This window comes from Ptiloglossa arizonensis, chromosome 5 (genome assembly GCF_051014685.1).
Source record: "Ptiloglossa arizonensis isolate GNS036 chromosome 5, iyPtiAriz1_principal, whole genome shotgun sequence".
Lineage (NCBI taxonomy): Eukaryota > Metazoa > Arthropoda > Insecta > Hymenoptera > Colletidae > Ptiloglossa > Ptiloglossa arizonensis.
In genome coordinates, this window is record NC_135052.1 from 25,877,937 (window position 1) to 25,891,503 (window position 13,567).

General features: G+C 33.0%; 1 protein-coding gene and 1 long non-coding RNA gene across 5 annotated transcripts; both read left to right on the top strand.

The window, feature by feature from the left end:
- Window positions 1–668: 668 nt before the first annotated feature.
- LOC143147638 (uncharacterized) lies at window positions 669–5,069 on the top strand. 2 transcript variants are annotated; one of them, XR_012992307.1, is made up of 3 exons: window positions 669–1,371; window positions 4,388–4,777; window positions 4,856–5,069. It is a non-coding gene; the product is annotated as an uncharacterized LOC143147638 (long non-coding RNA). The 2 variants fall into 2 exon arrangements; XR_012992308.1 differs by having other exon boundaries at window positions 4,896–5,069.
- A 3,971-nt stretch (window positions 5,070–9,040) lies between these two features.
- On the top strand, window positions 9,041–13,405 carry LOC143147204 (uncharacterized). Of its 3 annotated transcripts, none has more exons than XM_076312256.1 (7): window positions 9,041–9,446; window positions 10,311–10,624; window positions 11,343–11,952; window positions 12,339–12,395; window positions 12,462–12,589; window positions 12,675–12,871; window positions 12,934–13,403. In XM_076312256.1, the coding sequence occupies exons 2-7, from the start codon at window positions 10,385–10,387 to the stop codon at window positions 13,013–13,015; spliced, it is 1,314 nt and encodes a 437-aa protein (XP_076168371.1). In that variant the 5' UTR covers window positions 9,041–9,446; window positions 10,311–10,384; the 3' UTR covers window positions 13,016–13,403. The 3 variants fall into 3 exon arrangements, with proteins under 3 accessions (XP_076168371.1, XP_076168374.1, XP_076168373.1); XM_076312259.1 differs by having other exon boundaries at window positions 9,042–9,446; window positions 11,343–11,898; window positions 12,934–13,402; XM_076312258.1 differs by lacking the exon at window positions 9,041–9,446 and adding an exon at window positions 10,064–10,218 and having other exon boundaries at window positions 12,934–13,405.
- The last annotated feature ends 162 nt before the right edge of the window (window positions 13,406–13,567 follow it).

A 13,567-nucleotide genomic window follows, 5' to 3' on the forward strand; every position in this document is an offset into this window, starting at 1 on the left:
ATTATTTATATTTTTCCAAACTACAGAAATTCTTTCACGTATAGACAAGTGATTTCATTGGAGTAATATACGATTGCGCACGAACATCTTATTTGATTACACAACAGATTTATTGTGAAATAGTATTGAACAATTGTATGGCGTCCTAAATATTTAGTTAAATATCTCGTTATATATAATTGTAATAAATTATATACCACTATCTGTGACAAGAACAAAATTTTTTAAATAATTCAAATATTTAAAATAGATATTGAACAAAAATTTTGAATTTTTAGGTATCGAAAAGTTTGATTCGCTTAAGTCACTTTTTTCAATGTTTTTAAATAAATCCGTAAAAAAATTTTTAAGATCTCATTAAGAAGTAGTTGTAATTATAGACAAAGAAGAAAAAAATTACCGATCTCAATTGTTCAAAGTTACGTCTAGAATTAATGATAAATAAGAAAATAATAAATTTGTGTCTGTAAAATAAATTATTTAAATAAAAAAAAAAAATGTTGTCAACGTGTACTATGTTGAAATTGTAACATATTGTACTTAATGGTTACATAATATTTTTAACATCCGTAAAATATTTTGTCACTCTATAAGAATACATACGGATCAAATGTTTCCACGCATCAGCGTGAGACGAATAGATCGGTAAACTCAGGCGACTCCTTCGATTACGCCTGTCGTGGAAAGGATTATCGTGTAACGAATATCGATAAAAATTAATCTACAACCGCAAACCGTTGCACGCATGTTACTTTTCCCGCCAGGACGCGAATGTTCGATACTTCCTGCGCGACAATCTTCGTCGAAGTGATGTTTCGGTCGCGCTTCTTGGAAAAATTCCTTTCGTCTGTTCTCACGAGACTGTTTCGCTGGGAGCGACGATTCCAGGATTAACCTCTTATCAAATTCGGACAGCTTTGGACATCAACAGAAAGCACACGGAATCGGAGATGATTTCCGGTGCGAGAACAACAACATAACATGTGCGCTGACATCAGTGATGATAAATTCACCCAGCTCAATTCTTTCGCGGAACACGTACGCTGTGATGAGAAGTATGGCTTACGGTGGGCGTTCGACATCCTTATTTCGCGATTAGTGCCGTGCCTAGGAATGTAGACGCTCGGAGCAAAAATGAAATATGGTATTTCTCATGTGTTTGCTTTACAGTGGACATGTGTGTATAGATATTTTATCAGGATCGTGAAATGTTTTTATACGAACTTTGCGAACAATAAAGTGTTAATATAATTAATTTAATAAAACGCTCTCGGTGTTCTCGTAACAAGGTCTCCGTCTTCTGGTCATGCTTTGTCACGGCCCTGTTCGTGACATAAGGCGCACACCAAAGACGCAGTATTGCGACGCAATGTAAGCAAATTAAAAAGTACCTATTTTTATTGTAAACAAAAATAAGTCATTGATAAATATATTGATATTTCTTAATATAAGATTCACTGAAATTGGGTAATCGAAAAGGTTAAATAATTATACACTTTGTGTATACCACGTGATCGATGTAGATCTGCTAGCCAATTTACTTGAAAATCATTTGTTATGTGGAAAAACGTCTCGAAGTTGTAGAAAATGTAGCAGAATACGCATTGTTATGGTTAATTTTTTTTCCACTTTGCCTTTTTATCAAGATACGAAGGTCACTTTGAATCTTTCGATCATAATGTATAAAATCTAATTTCGTTGTTGAGAAGAGTACGAGAAACTAAATAAAAGACAATAAAATTATATCATCCGAAAACTAATACTTATCAAGATAATCGTTAAATAATATTACATTATATCCATGAAAGTTTGTCATCGTACATTGAAGCATAATAAAAACATTTTTCCACGTAACTAACGGTTTTTGAGTAATTTAGCCCTGGTAGAACTTTGTGGACTACCCGGTATATAGAGTCACAACGACGTTGAGAGGGAGACTGGCACGTGCAGTCGAGACACTTCAATCGTGTAGCGTTGAAAATCGGACAAAATACAAATTAGCTTCGATATCTAATTTGTTTTGCAAAATATAGTATAAACAGAGACGACACAATGATGTCGAAAGACGCTGTGCATTAAATATTCAAAGGAATGAGATAAAACGTTTGTCATGCTCTTGAGATGATTCGAAACTGCAACGTTATGACAACGACTGTTACCTCGTGTTACAAGTATCAACAAGCAACGTTTCGTTCTGCACGCCTGATTTACGTGTAATTGTACTATGATGGTTATCGAGTTGTTCTTCCATATACATTAATATGTGCAATGAATTCTTTGAAAGTATCATGATTTTTCCTCTCTTAAAGTGTCGTAAAGTTATCCCCATCTCTGCTTGGGACTGTTGATTCAGATCGACGTTATATTCGTCATGTGACAGACGAGCCTCAGGTTACTACAGTAACCTGAAAATCGATGGATTTTCAAGCTACAAAAATAATATTCGATAAAGAAAAATTATGTATAGATAATCTTACATGGAGAAAAGTTGTCAACAAAAAAGCTTCTGAAAATAGCAAAACTATTTGATCGAAAAACAAGATTGTAGATATGTATTATGTTCTAAATAAAATTAATCGTTTACACGAATCACATTGTTTTTCAAAAACACTTAAAAATAGTAATTTATATTAAATAATCAAAATATAAGGATCTCTCGAGGTCTATGTGAAGGTACAATTTCGAAGCTTCGTTATTTTCATAGTAGATCCGTTTCTGGCTCTTATAGCGGAGGAGCTCTTACAGTGGAGAGATATAAACGATCGAATATAATGTACTTCTTTTTCATTGTGTTACGGTTCTGGTCCAGAGACAGCGACACTTCGAAAGAGTTCGCTATAAGCGCGAAACGTGAACTCTCTTCGATCACGATTCCAAGAAATAGACCAGCCCGCGTGAGCACCGAATACCAACTTTCGCAACGAACATTATCAGAAATTCCGCAATTGTGATCGTAATTAGTCATCGCGCGATAATGACCGGTGCACCTACATTTAACCATGCAATCGAGCATTCTCGTGTCGACGCCGTGTAGGAAGTCGAAAAATTCGTGATCTGGATCAATTTACGGTTTGATGAGTCCGAAGCGTGCACACTCGCTCGCTGCCAATTATTTCATTCAGCCTTTCTCCTTATTTTGTGGGCGCTGCCTACTCGACATTTCCACATCTTTCTTGCGCGTTCGTCATACCAATAAAGAAAGGGTCAGAACTGTCCAGCATCAATTTTGATACAATTTTACAGGGTGATAAATTAATACTGTGAACGTAGTTTTGAATGTACATAAAAAAAAGCAGTTAATATTTTGTAAAAAATGATCGATTGTGTAATACCGGTAATCTTTTTCTTTTAATTTTATTAACTTTTAATATGTTATTTTAATAATAATTTTATTCAAAAATTTATCATACAAATCCGTAAAGTATACGTACAATACATTATTATCGGTAAAACAGTTTAACGATAAAAATAAACATAAAAAAAATGTTTCTTAACTACAAGCAATATAATTTGATTGTTTTTTGGGACAGAATTGGGTGAAATTTATCGTATGAACGGACGAAGCATAAAAAAAATATTGAAGGCCTTCCTTTTCTCCCCAGTGGTTATCTGAAAAAAATTTGTTACACACTTAAAAATTAAATATCATTACATTATAAAAAAAATGTAAGTCGATTTTTTGTCATATTTTGAGAAAACAATTTGTAACACTTTATTTGGTACACCTTGTATATTATATACCGATGAATTAATAACCTTGGGGCCTCTAATGTGAATTATACATCGTTATGGTAAAAAAGTTTTACACGAACTACGTGGAAATTGAAGTGTCAAAATAATTAATTTAATTTTATTATTTTTAAAAACGTTTATCGGCGCCCTCGTAACACGGTTATCAAAGGCTTCTATGCCTTGCTACGGTCCTGGATAAGAGTGCAATAATTTTTCACAATGTCAACGACAATAACTTCCCCGAGATAAAACTAATTACAAATGCCAATGTAAACAACTATCTTTCCTCAGATGTTTGTGGTGCAATGAAAATACAGAATGTCCCATTTAAGTTAACACAAAGAAACATCTTGTAGACATTTAATTAAAAATGTTTACTCTCAAAATCGCGTAATATATATTCCATCCTTTTTTTAAATTACTTATCTTTGAGATACTTCTTTGTGTCAACTTAAATAGTACACCTTGTATAACATAGGTAACTGTTCATATGAACAATTGCAGTAGACTATATGCAAAGATATAGAATCATATTATATTATTTGCAGACAAAACATATTGCCACGTTTACTTTCACTATTGAACTATTTTCATAATAACATATTAATAATTTATCAAGAGTGAATAATATTAAAACAGAATTTGTTTCAGCAAGATTTGAATTCCAAGTCAAAAAATGATCACGCACGTACGCATGCTGCCACGCCCACGACGTTCTTGGTAAAACAATACGGTTATGGGGGCTCGACTACCAACCGGCCCTTCTAGAATTTTGAACCTTCTTTCGAGAATAGTTGACCATCTATGCGTAAACTCACGCTCACGATTCTCTTAGGTGGATACCTGCGACCCTACAACATTTTATTGAAACTGGCGTAGGACAGACCTGACTTTTTCTCTATGAAAAAGGAATTTAAGACATTTGTTGCTCTTGAATACAACAATCATCTCGTTTTGCGTTATTCTTCGTAACGGTAGAGAAGAAATAGCTGTTCCTTCAAGAAATAAACAATCCACAAAACTTCGTCAACATGCACGTATTATCGTAAGCTGCGTTACAAGCAATAACTTACATCAATTGTCTCACATGTGCAACGATTATTTTAAACTAGCTGCATTTTAGACCTGTTCCAACGAAATAATACGAGCCAAATACACCGTAGGTAATGGAGTCAATATAATCGCAGGTTCACAGGGCACCGATCGACGCCACTGCATCAATCCAAAGCGGCGGAACTTTGCGACTAAATATAGCAACGAAATGCAATACAACAAAGAAGAAAGAAAAATTTCGGGGCGTTATAAACTCGCATACCGAGCTCGAGGATCCGTCTGTCCTTTTCACTCTTTTATCGTTCCATTTAATGTAATTTCGTGCGATTCTCCTTTAAATAAATAAAACAAGACAAATAGAATCTTAAATAAGCGTATATTTTAATTTGCGGCTTGATTCTCCGTTTTCGAATCGTCTTCATATTTCTATAAGTAATGATTCAAGAAAAAATCGAACGAATAAAATTGTATTCGAACAAAAGACAATAACAGTCGTATTACACGAGCGAGAAATACTCGAACATAAAGGAATCTTATGCTACCAATAGTTAGAGAATTAGTTCTCCACTAAGAAAAGGACCCGGCCAATCGAATAGTCGGGATTCGGAATTTTTTAATTGGTAGGTAACTACCCTATCAATCGAGTTATTTACGTATGTAGGTCGAGAAAGGATCCTTTTTCTCCTAATATTCACGTACAAACTACTGCCATCTACATTCGTAACATTCAAAACTAAACGTACATAGCCTCTATGAGTTGCCGAAGCACGTATTTCTATGAATCGTATAAATGTTCGTCAACGAGTCGGTGTAATTTAGCGCGCCTTACATAGCAAAGATGCTTGACAATGGAAACTTGACACTTGAGGAACGATCATTACGGGAAAATCTAGTGCAGCGTTCTCGGAAGTGACGTGGTAGCGCATCGTCGCCTTTGCCGAAATATGTTCACGTGGGCAGAAATAAAAAAATACAATAAAACCTTAATTATCTGATTACACTTTTAAACAAAAAGATAGGACACGTGTGCTATCATTAAGTTCTCGAGGATAGATTAAAAAATTCTCCAATTTTGACAAATGATACATAAACATTTAAAAATATAATATTTAATAGTAAAAGTCGTAGTTTATGATGACTTTATATATGTATTGATACAATGTGTGGAAATAGCACACAGAGTTAGCACATTTTTAAAAACGTCAATTTAACATTTAAATTGCCCAAATATCACAAACACATCTTATATATGTAGTGATGAAACTATACTGTTTCTACAATATTCGAAATTTAAGTCCTAAAAACATTCGAAGAATATTCAAAAAGTAAACGTATCCTCGTATCAAGTTTTCATTAGAGGTATCGACAAAAGTTGGTGCTGATCCGACGTTTATCCGTTACCTCATGGTAACAGCGAATGCATTTTCCATACCAATGGCATTACACCTACACAATTTAGTGGAATATGGTCTCAAATAAATTGTCATTGGAGTCTAGAAAAAAACAACCAGTATGTAACTCAGACATTGTGTAAAATATCTAATTGAAAATTATTAGATTTTTTAAATAATTAATGCATATACAAAAGTAATATGTTAAATATTAAAAAAAGTGGAAAAGGAATTTCACCAAAAATTGTAAAAGAGTAACATACACACCGCGCATATACGCACGTTCACTATTCACATACACTCGATCGACTTTTTTTTAAAACTACCATGATTGTACAAAGTCCGATCGCGCAATCTCCCCACATTGTATATTGAGTAACGCTATGCCACCAGCACGTCAATTAGAAAAACTATTTCTAATTAACTCCATCTAAAAATCTTAATGTAACATTCAAGAGGTTGTTCAAGTTCATCCTAAGGTCAAATAATTATCATTATCGTATTTCCTTTTTGATACTATATAACTTTTGTCCGAAACATTTTTTTATATTTTTAACATGTACAAAAATAATCGCGTGCAGACATTTAAATCGAATATAGTGTATATCATATTATTACAAAGTAATGTTCATGTGTCATTGTTACATTTGGGCAATTTTGAATACGTCATGTACACACACGTGTGTTATTTTTCGTCTAAGTGTACAAATAAACAGCCCTTCGGACGTACATTTTACTCGAAATCCAACCTCAATTCCAAGCAGCCACTCGATGCTTTTGTGTGCCTTCCCAAATACTTGACATTCATACATAATGTACGATAAGTTTATTTGCACCCAATACTCATTACGATCCGCAATCCGTACAGCTTACACGCGATTAGAATTAGTTTTGAGCATTATAGAAGAATGTTTCGGTAGGAGAAGGGATATTTCTACAAGTACGTATCCCGTTTAGATGGTAAACCGCAGAGTTGGACTAATAACCATAAAATACATTTGTAATCCATAATCGTAAATCAATAAATTATAATCATCTGATGAAAGATTACTTAAACTTTTATAATTCAGGACACTTTGGAAATAAATACTATATTGAATAGTATATTATTTTATTTCACGGTTAGTTCATCTTTGAAATGCAATTATGTAACCCTATTTTATGAAATCATTTTGAAAATAATTATTATGTAATTCAAATAATAAAACACTGTTAAAAATAACAGATGTGTTTCAAGTATGTAATGTTCAGAAATTGATCAAGAGATGAAATTATAAATCTCTGTGTCATTAAAATTTTCTATAAAATTTTGTTTCTATACATATAACCGCTATTTGGTTTTAGTTTCCGAAATACTATCAAAATTCCTTTAATACTATACACTGCTTTTATCTACACCTACATGTCTACGACAGCATATGTGTAAATGTAGGACCTCTACTACAGTTTCTATACACATCGCAGCGGTCGACATTAAGGACGTATAACGGGTGAACTTAAAAACTTCGATTCGCGTGTTCAAGAAAAGCTCTACCCTTAAACAACACCGATCTCATAAGTATGAAAAAGGTGTATTTGTCAAAAAATTTAAGATCGTATGAAATCGATATTGGTTGAAGTATATTTTTTTCCAACTACGTAGATCGAACTTTTTAACCTATTTACATCATACGAAACAATAAAAAAATATGCCCTCATCACGAAATTTTTGTTTATTAAATTTAAATACAAATGTTACCAAGAGTAATGCAAACTTCACATTTGAATGATTTTTGAAAAATGAAAATAAAAAGTACATATATACATATTATTTGTCTTCTTTTGGTTATAAAATATATTCACTGTGTATAGTCCGTATATTTTAGCAACAGATTAGAGGATTTTTCTAAATATGGAATGGAAAATCTTAAAAAAGTAATTTAATTGTGTTTTGTTCTCGACCACCACTATTCTTTTACAATGTGAATACGGGTATATACACCCTCTGATAATAATGGCCAACAATATTGGACGTATTATACGTTAATGATGCAAATGAGTTAAATTCACTCGTTATACATCTTGCTGCCGGTCACCAACAAGTGTTTATAGAAACATTAGCAACCGACAGTTTTACGCCTACAAGTACGTTGCCATTATTGCGTAGATATAGGCAGAATTCATTGTAGCAGCAGTTTTTTGTAAAAATCTCAAAAAGTAAGACCTTCGTAATTAATGATTAATGAGTTAATTATGTCTGATGTTAGATTCACTTTGATTACTTGTGTTATTCGCCTACTCGTTAATCGTACTCATTAATCTCTAGCTTCATAAGCCGATAATTGTAATCATTAATCATTAATCATTAATTACATTACAGTTTTCCCTAGTATTAGTAAATCATTCAGTGATCAAAATAATTAGTTTAACGTATATGGCGACAATGACATTTGAACAGTATGTAACATTTCTCAATATCCATTGTCTTTTTGTCGACGCGATTAAATAATGAAATCGTGTCTAAAAAGTTTGCTAAAATCACGAATTGGTTAAAGATCCTCGAAGGGACGATGGGAAAAATTCAAGTTGTTTTTACGTAAAAGCAGGTATCCGTCGGCCTTGAAAACGAGTTCCGAGCACAGGTTTGGAATTCAACATCCATTGCTTCGGAACGTTTGATTACGCGATCGTTTCCTTTGCAGATTTCGATAAATCCCCCGTATTCGCAATAGACGTGCAACGTTGTTTTTATCTTATCGAGACAGTCTTCAATTGGATCCTATATTGCGTGAAACAAGACTTACGTATAGGGGAAGATAACGTTCAATAAAAGTTCGCGACTTTTTATCCCTCTGATATAAATACAAACTTATCGTGTTGCACTCGACACATTGTAAATCGTTCATTTTCCGAAGTAACCTCGAAAACGGATAAAGTTACCGCGAGCAGTTGTAACGATCATTCGTTCGATTCTGCGAACGAAGAAAGAGCTACGCGAATGCGAAGAAGAGAAAGGAGCCATAGTTTCTTGCCAACCAAATGTTGGCAGCGCTCGAACGAAGAGCCGCCAAACCGGTCGAGCGGAGTCGTTGAGACGCTTGGGCTGCATAGTGCCTGGGTAAACAAAAGATGGTATGGAACAGCGTCGTGTAACACAGTTGTGACTGTAGAACGTGTCTTGGTGACGATACTGTAAAAGTTAACTTGAAGATCGATTTGTAAATCGATTATCATCACCTGTTGCTCTCTCGCGGTCACCTTCGGTGAAAAACCCAGAAAAATGGCATTCAGGTAAGCGTGAAATTCTATTAACCAAATTTAATGGATGTATCTATCGATGATTATGTATAACGAAAAGTAATGTATTTCTTACCATTTTTATTACCTTTTGTCGAGTTCTTTTCATTTTGCATTCATCATTATTAACAAGAAATACATCAGAGAAAGTAAAATTTGTTCCGTAACTCACGAACAATGTGTTAGCTCGTTCGACCGTTTTTCTTCGATTTATTAAGTTATCATTGGATATTTTCATTGGAAATTTGCTATTAAATTGCAGAATTTTTTTTTTTGTAATAAGTTTGTCTCGTGTAAGTCGCTACAATTTTCTTTCCGAATTCTTTGCCTTAATTGCCTTAGTATAACAAAGGCAGGAGCTCGTTCTGTTCAGTGAATGATAAATGATGGTTTAAGAAACGAGAATTGAGTTAAATTCTGACAAAATTATAATTTCCAGTTTTAATTGCGACATAAAAATTTATTTTTTTGTCCTTTACATCGATGACACATTTATACGTGCACGTGACTGGAATGCGAGTCAGCAAAGTTATACAGTATGACGAATTGAATTGACTTTATATAGTACGACCCTATTTACAGAACCTTTTAGTCAGCTTGAAGTCTTTCGATTAGTGCATAACACTATTCCATTATCTCCGTATCTTTTCTCTTAGCTTCGTTGCGATCCACTTGAGCACGTGGCATGATCAGTAGAAAAATAATTTATCGACTGCTTTAACGACCATCGATAAGTGTTACCATTTTTTCAAAGATTAGTGAAAAGGTATCATACTTAACGATTTATTGATTAAAAGAACATAGAAGACATCAGTTATCGTGAAAGTAAAATAAAACCTGCGATTTGTTATGTTCCAGGGTGTTCGTTGATGTGATCTCATTTTTATACTAGTCTATAGCGATTGATCGGTAACGCCCGATCGGTACGATTAATGGCTACGAAAATTAAAATGGAACATGTTCGAAGCTACATCGATCCGCAAGTCGGTAACCCTTTGAAAAACACGGCGAATTTTATCGAATGGAACGTTGATATGAATCTAACGGTATCGAATGTAAAAAAATCAAAAATGTTCCAACAATCGCGGAATATCATTCTCTTTCTTCTGGTGATTATTTTCGCTGTTATATTGTCCCACCTCAGAAAGGAAGTGCGCGCCTTACAAGTCCAGGTAAGATCTCATAAGCAAGGTGTTTCCAAAGTACATGATACATACTTAACGAAAACAAAAAGAAAAAATTAAGGGAATCACTTTTTATAGAATTGGATCGGCGTACTTTGAAACACTCATATGTTACCGATTTATTTCTAATACTGATGTTATCTTCGTCTAACTTCGGTTTAGAAAAACTGAGATTATTTATTTCCTATATTTTTAAAAGGAAATGATCTTCAAAAACAAATATTTTTATATGTTAAAAATAAAATAATATAAACCAAAGAAAATAACTCGATACACACGATTACCATGAAACAGTGTAAATTCTGGAAAATTAACTTACCTGCATAAGTAACTATTGTATGTCATTTTCTAACTTTTTTTGCTATATTGGTACCATAAATAAAAATTGATTGATTTTTAAATGTGAATCCAAAAGACGTAAACAATAATAACATTTTGGAAATATTTTGCATGGAAGAAGTAACATATTTAAAAAAATTTTTTAATTGAGTTTCGACGAGCTTTCCCTCTCATTCATCATTCTATGATTGAATGAAGTGGCATGGGTCACGGTAACATGAAATCCGATCTTCCGTGGCATAGAAATTTTAAGATACAAATTCCATTTTTTTCTTCGGTGTAATATTCGTCTCAATGCTTGTTTTTTCTTTCATTATTGCATTCGTAAGCAGTTCGAAAAATGTTGTTTATAAATAAATATTTTTAGATGCAATCCGTGAACGTGAATTTACTGGTGCTGATGTCCAAGTATGACAAATTGAATAGAAGTTTAAATCGAGCTTGGATTCAACGATCTGACAAGTTTCTCGAACCAAGGGACATACACGATATGAAACGGCTTCTGGATGGAGCTTCGTCGCTAACCAAAATCATCGAAATATTTGACGACATTCGTAACGCAAGTAATGGAAACTCGTACACTTATAATTCTGTTTCCCCGTATTTAAGTTTACTCAGAAATTTGGACGACAAATACTTGCTGAGTAACAATGTTCGAGGTATGAACAAAGAAAATGAGGTAACGATTTCGAAACCGTTAACAAAAGTAGAGAACGATGAAAACTTCAACAATAATGATGAAACCAATTTCCGAATAAAAAGAACGATACTGACCATAGAACAACCAAATTCAACAAAGAAGGGAATTGACTTGAATCGCGATGAAGATGTCGTATACGATAGTGACGATGATTATGATGATAATGATTTATATATGCGGAGAGAACCCCGTACCGGAAGAGCAAGAAGAGACGAGGGAAGAGGTAAAAAACGGAGAAAGAACAAAAGGCGGCCCAAACGCAGTCGCAGGCGATTGGGTATCTAGCATTATTTAGTTAGCATGTGTTTTTCTATTGAATGGCTATTCAATTTTAACCTGAAATTTTTTTTTATAAGATATGTGAAATAAGTAGGCAAAGGTGTTGCAAAAAATTACTTTAAAAGTTTTATATTCAAATAGCAACTAAAATCCAGGTTAAGCTTGAATTTTTCTTATATGCGGCATGGTCCACCATAAACAAAACATCCGATTATCTTTAATAGAAAAATAATAATAAAATATTCTGTTTATGGTGTACCCTCCACTATATGCTTGCAGATTTCTGTGCCAAGTCTTAATATTTGTACAAGTAATATGCATTTGATGAGCTAATAATATGTAATGGTAAAGAAATACAGAAGCTACATTTTGTATGTTAATCAGGACCTTTGGTGGCAACATTTGTTGGGGCAATTCCTGAGCAGCATGTTACAGATACAGGTATCTAAGCAGAACGTATTAATTAGATTATTAATGACATTGGATTAATGTAATATTTTACTTCAGTTTACATCGGGCCATGGGTTAAAAGCGTCAAAAATAATACTCTGTATAGTCTGAATAAATTTCATTTAGTTGAAGACAAAAAATCTATAGAAGTTACAGCAACAGGTTTATACATGATTTCAGCTCAGGTAACAATACATATTTTTGTACTTCTACTGAGATCATGTATTATGCTTAAATTGTATTTTTATATTTATAATGTGTATATTACAGATCTTTTATTTTGGTGAACCAACAAATTATTCATACTGGATACTGTTAAGTTCAGAAGGTAAATCTAAGACACAAAAGCTTGTCAAATGTTCTACTGCTTCTTCTGCGTCGGCCACGGAAGTATCGTGTTACACAAGCGTAATCACTCCCTTACAAAGAGGTGATAGGGTTCACATACAACAGCAAGAGAAAGATAGGTAAGATTTCAGTTTGAAGTTAACTTCCACATTTTGTCTAAAACTTTATTGAACTCTTCTAGATTAATCAATATGCGAGAAGGACACAGTTACATACAGCTTGTACTTCTGTCTAATAATGTTCGTAATAAACGTCTGCGATAGAACAATACAATACAAATAAAAGCTGAAGTTGTGCCATGAATAATTTACATTGTTAATTAAAATTTTGGATTTACAGTTTAAGTTTTGTAAAAGAAGGAATAATCAAATTTAAAAAATTATGTACAGTACTTATTTACATTACTTTCTGTGCAAATATTGTTCTTTTTATTTCTAGAAGATGTGTTGTAAAAATAACTCCTAAATACAAAGATGTAGGTCTCGTTTTTTATTTCTCTTTTCATAAGTTCAATTTAGATTTTATGTATAGTTGCCTTAAAAATGCATTATAGATAAGAACTGTACAAAAAAATAATATTAGATTGTAAATAAATTAGAGCGGTGCTTATTTTTATATTAGTATATTCCGATTTTATATAAAATTACTAAAATATACACTGAACATTATGCCTTTGTATATTTAGCATTTTAATTTAGAACGGAAAACAATTAAAGATGTGATGTTATGTTTTAAGAAGAGTCAATAAGATTAATGCAAGTTATCGCGTTATTTGATATTAAGATAATATTTTCATATTGTTAGAATATCATTAG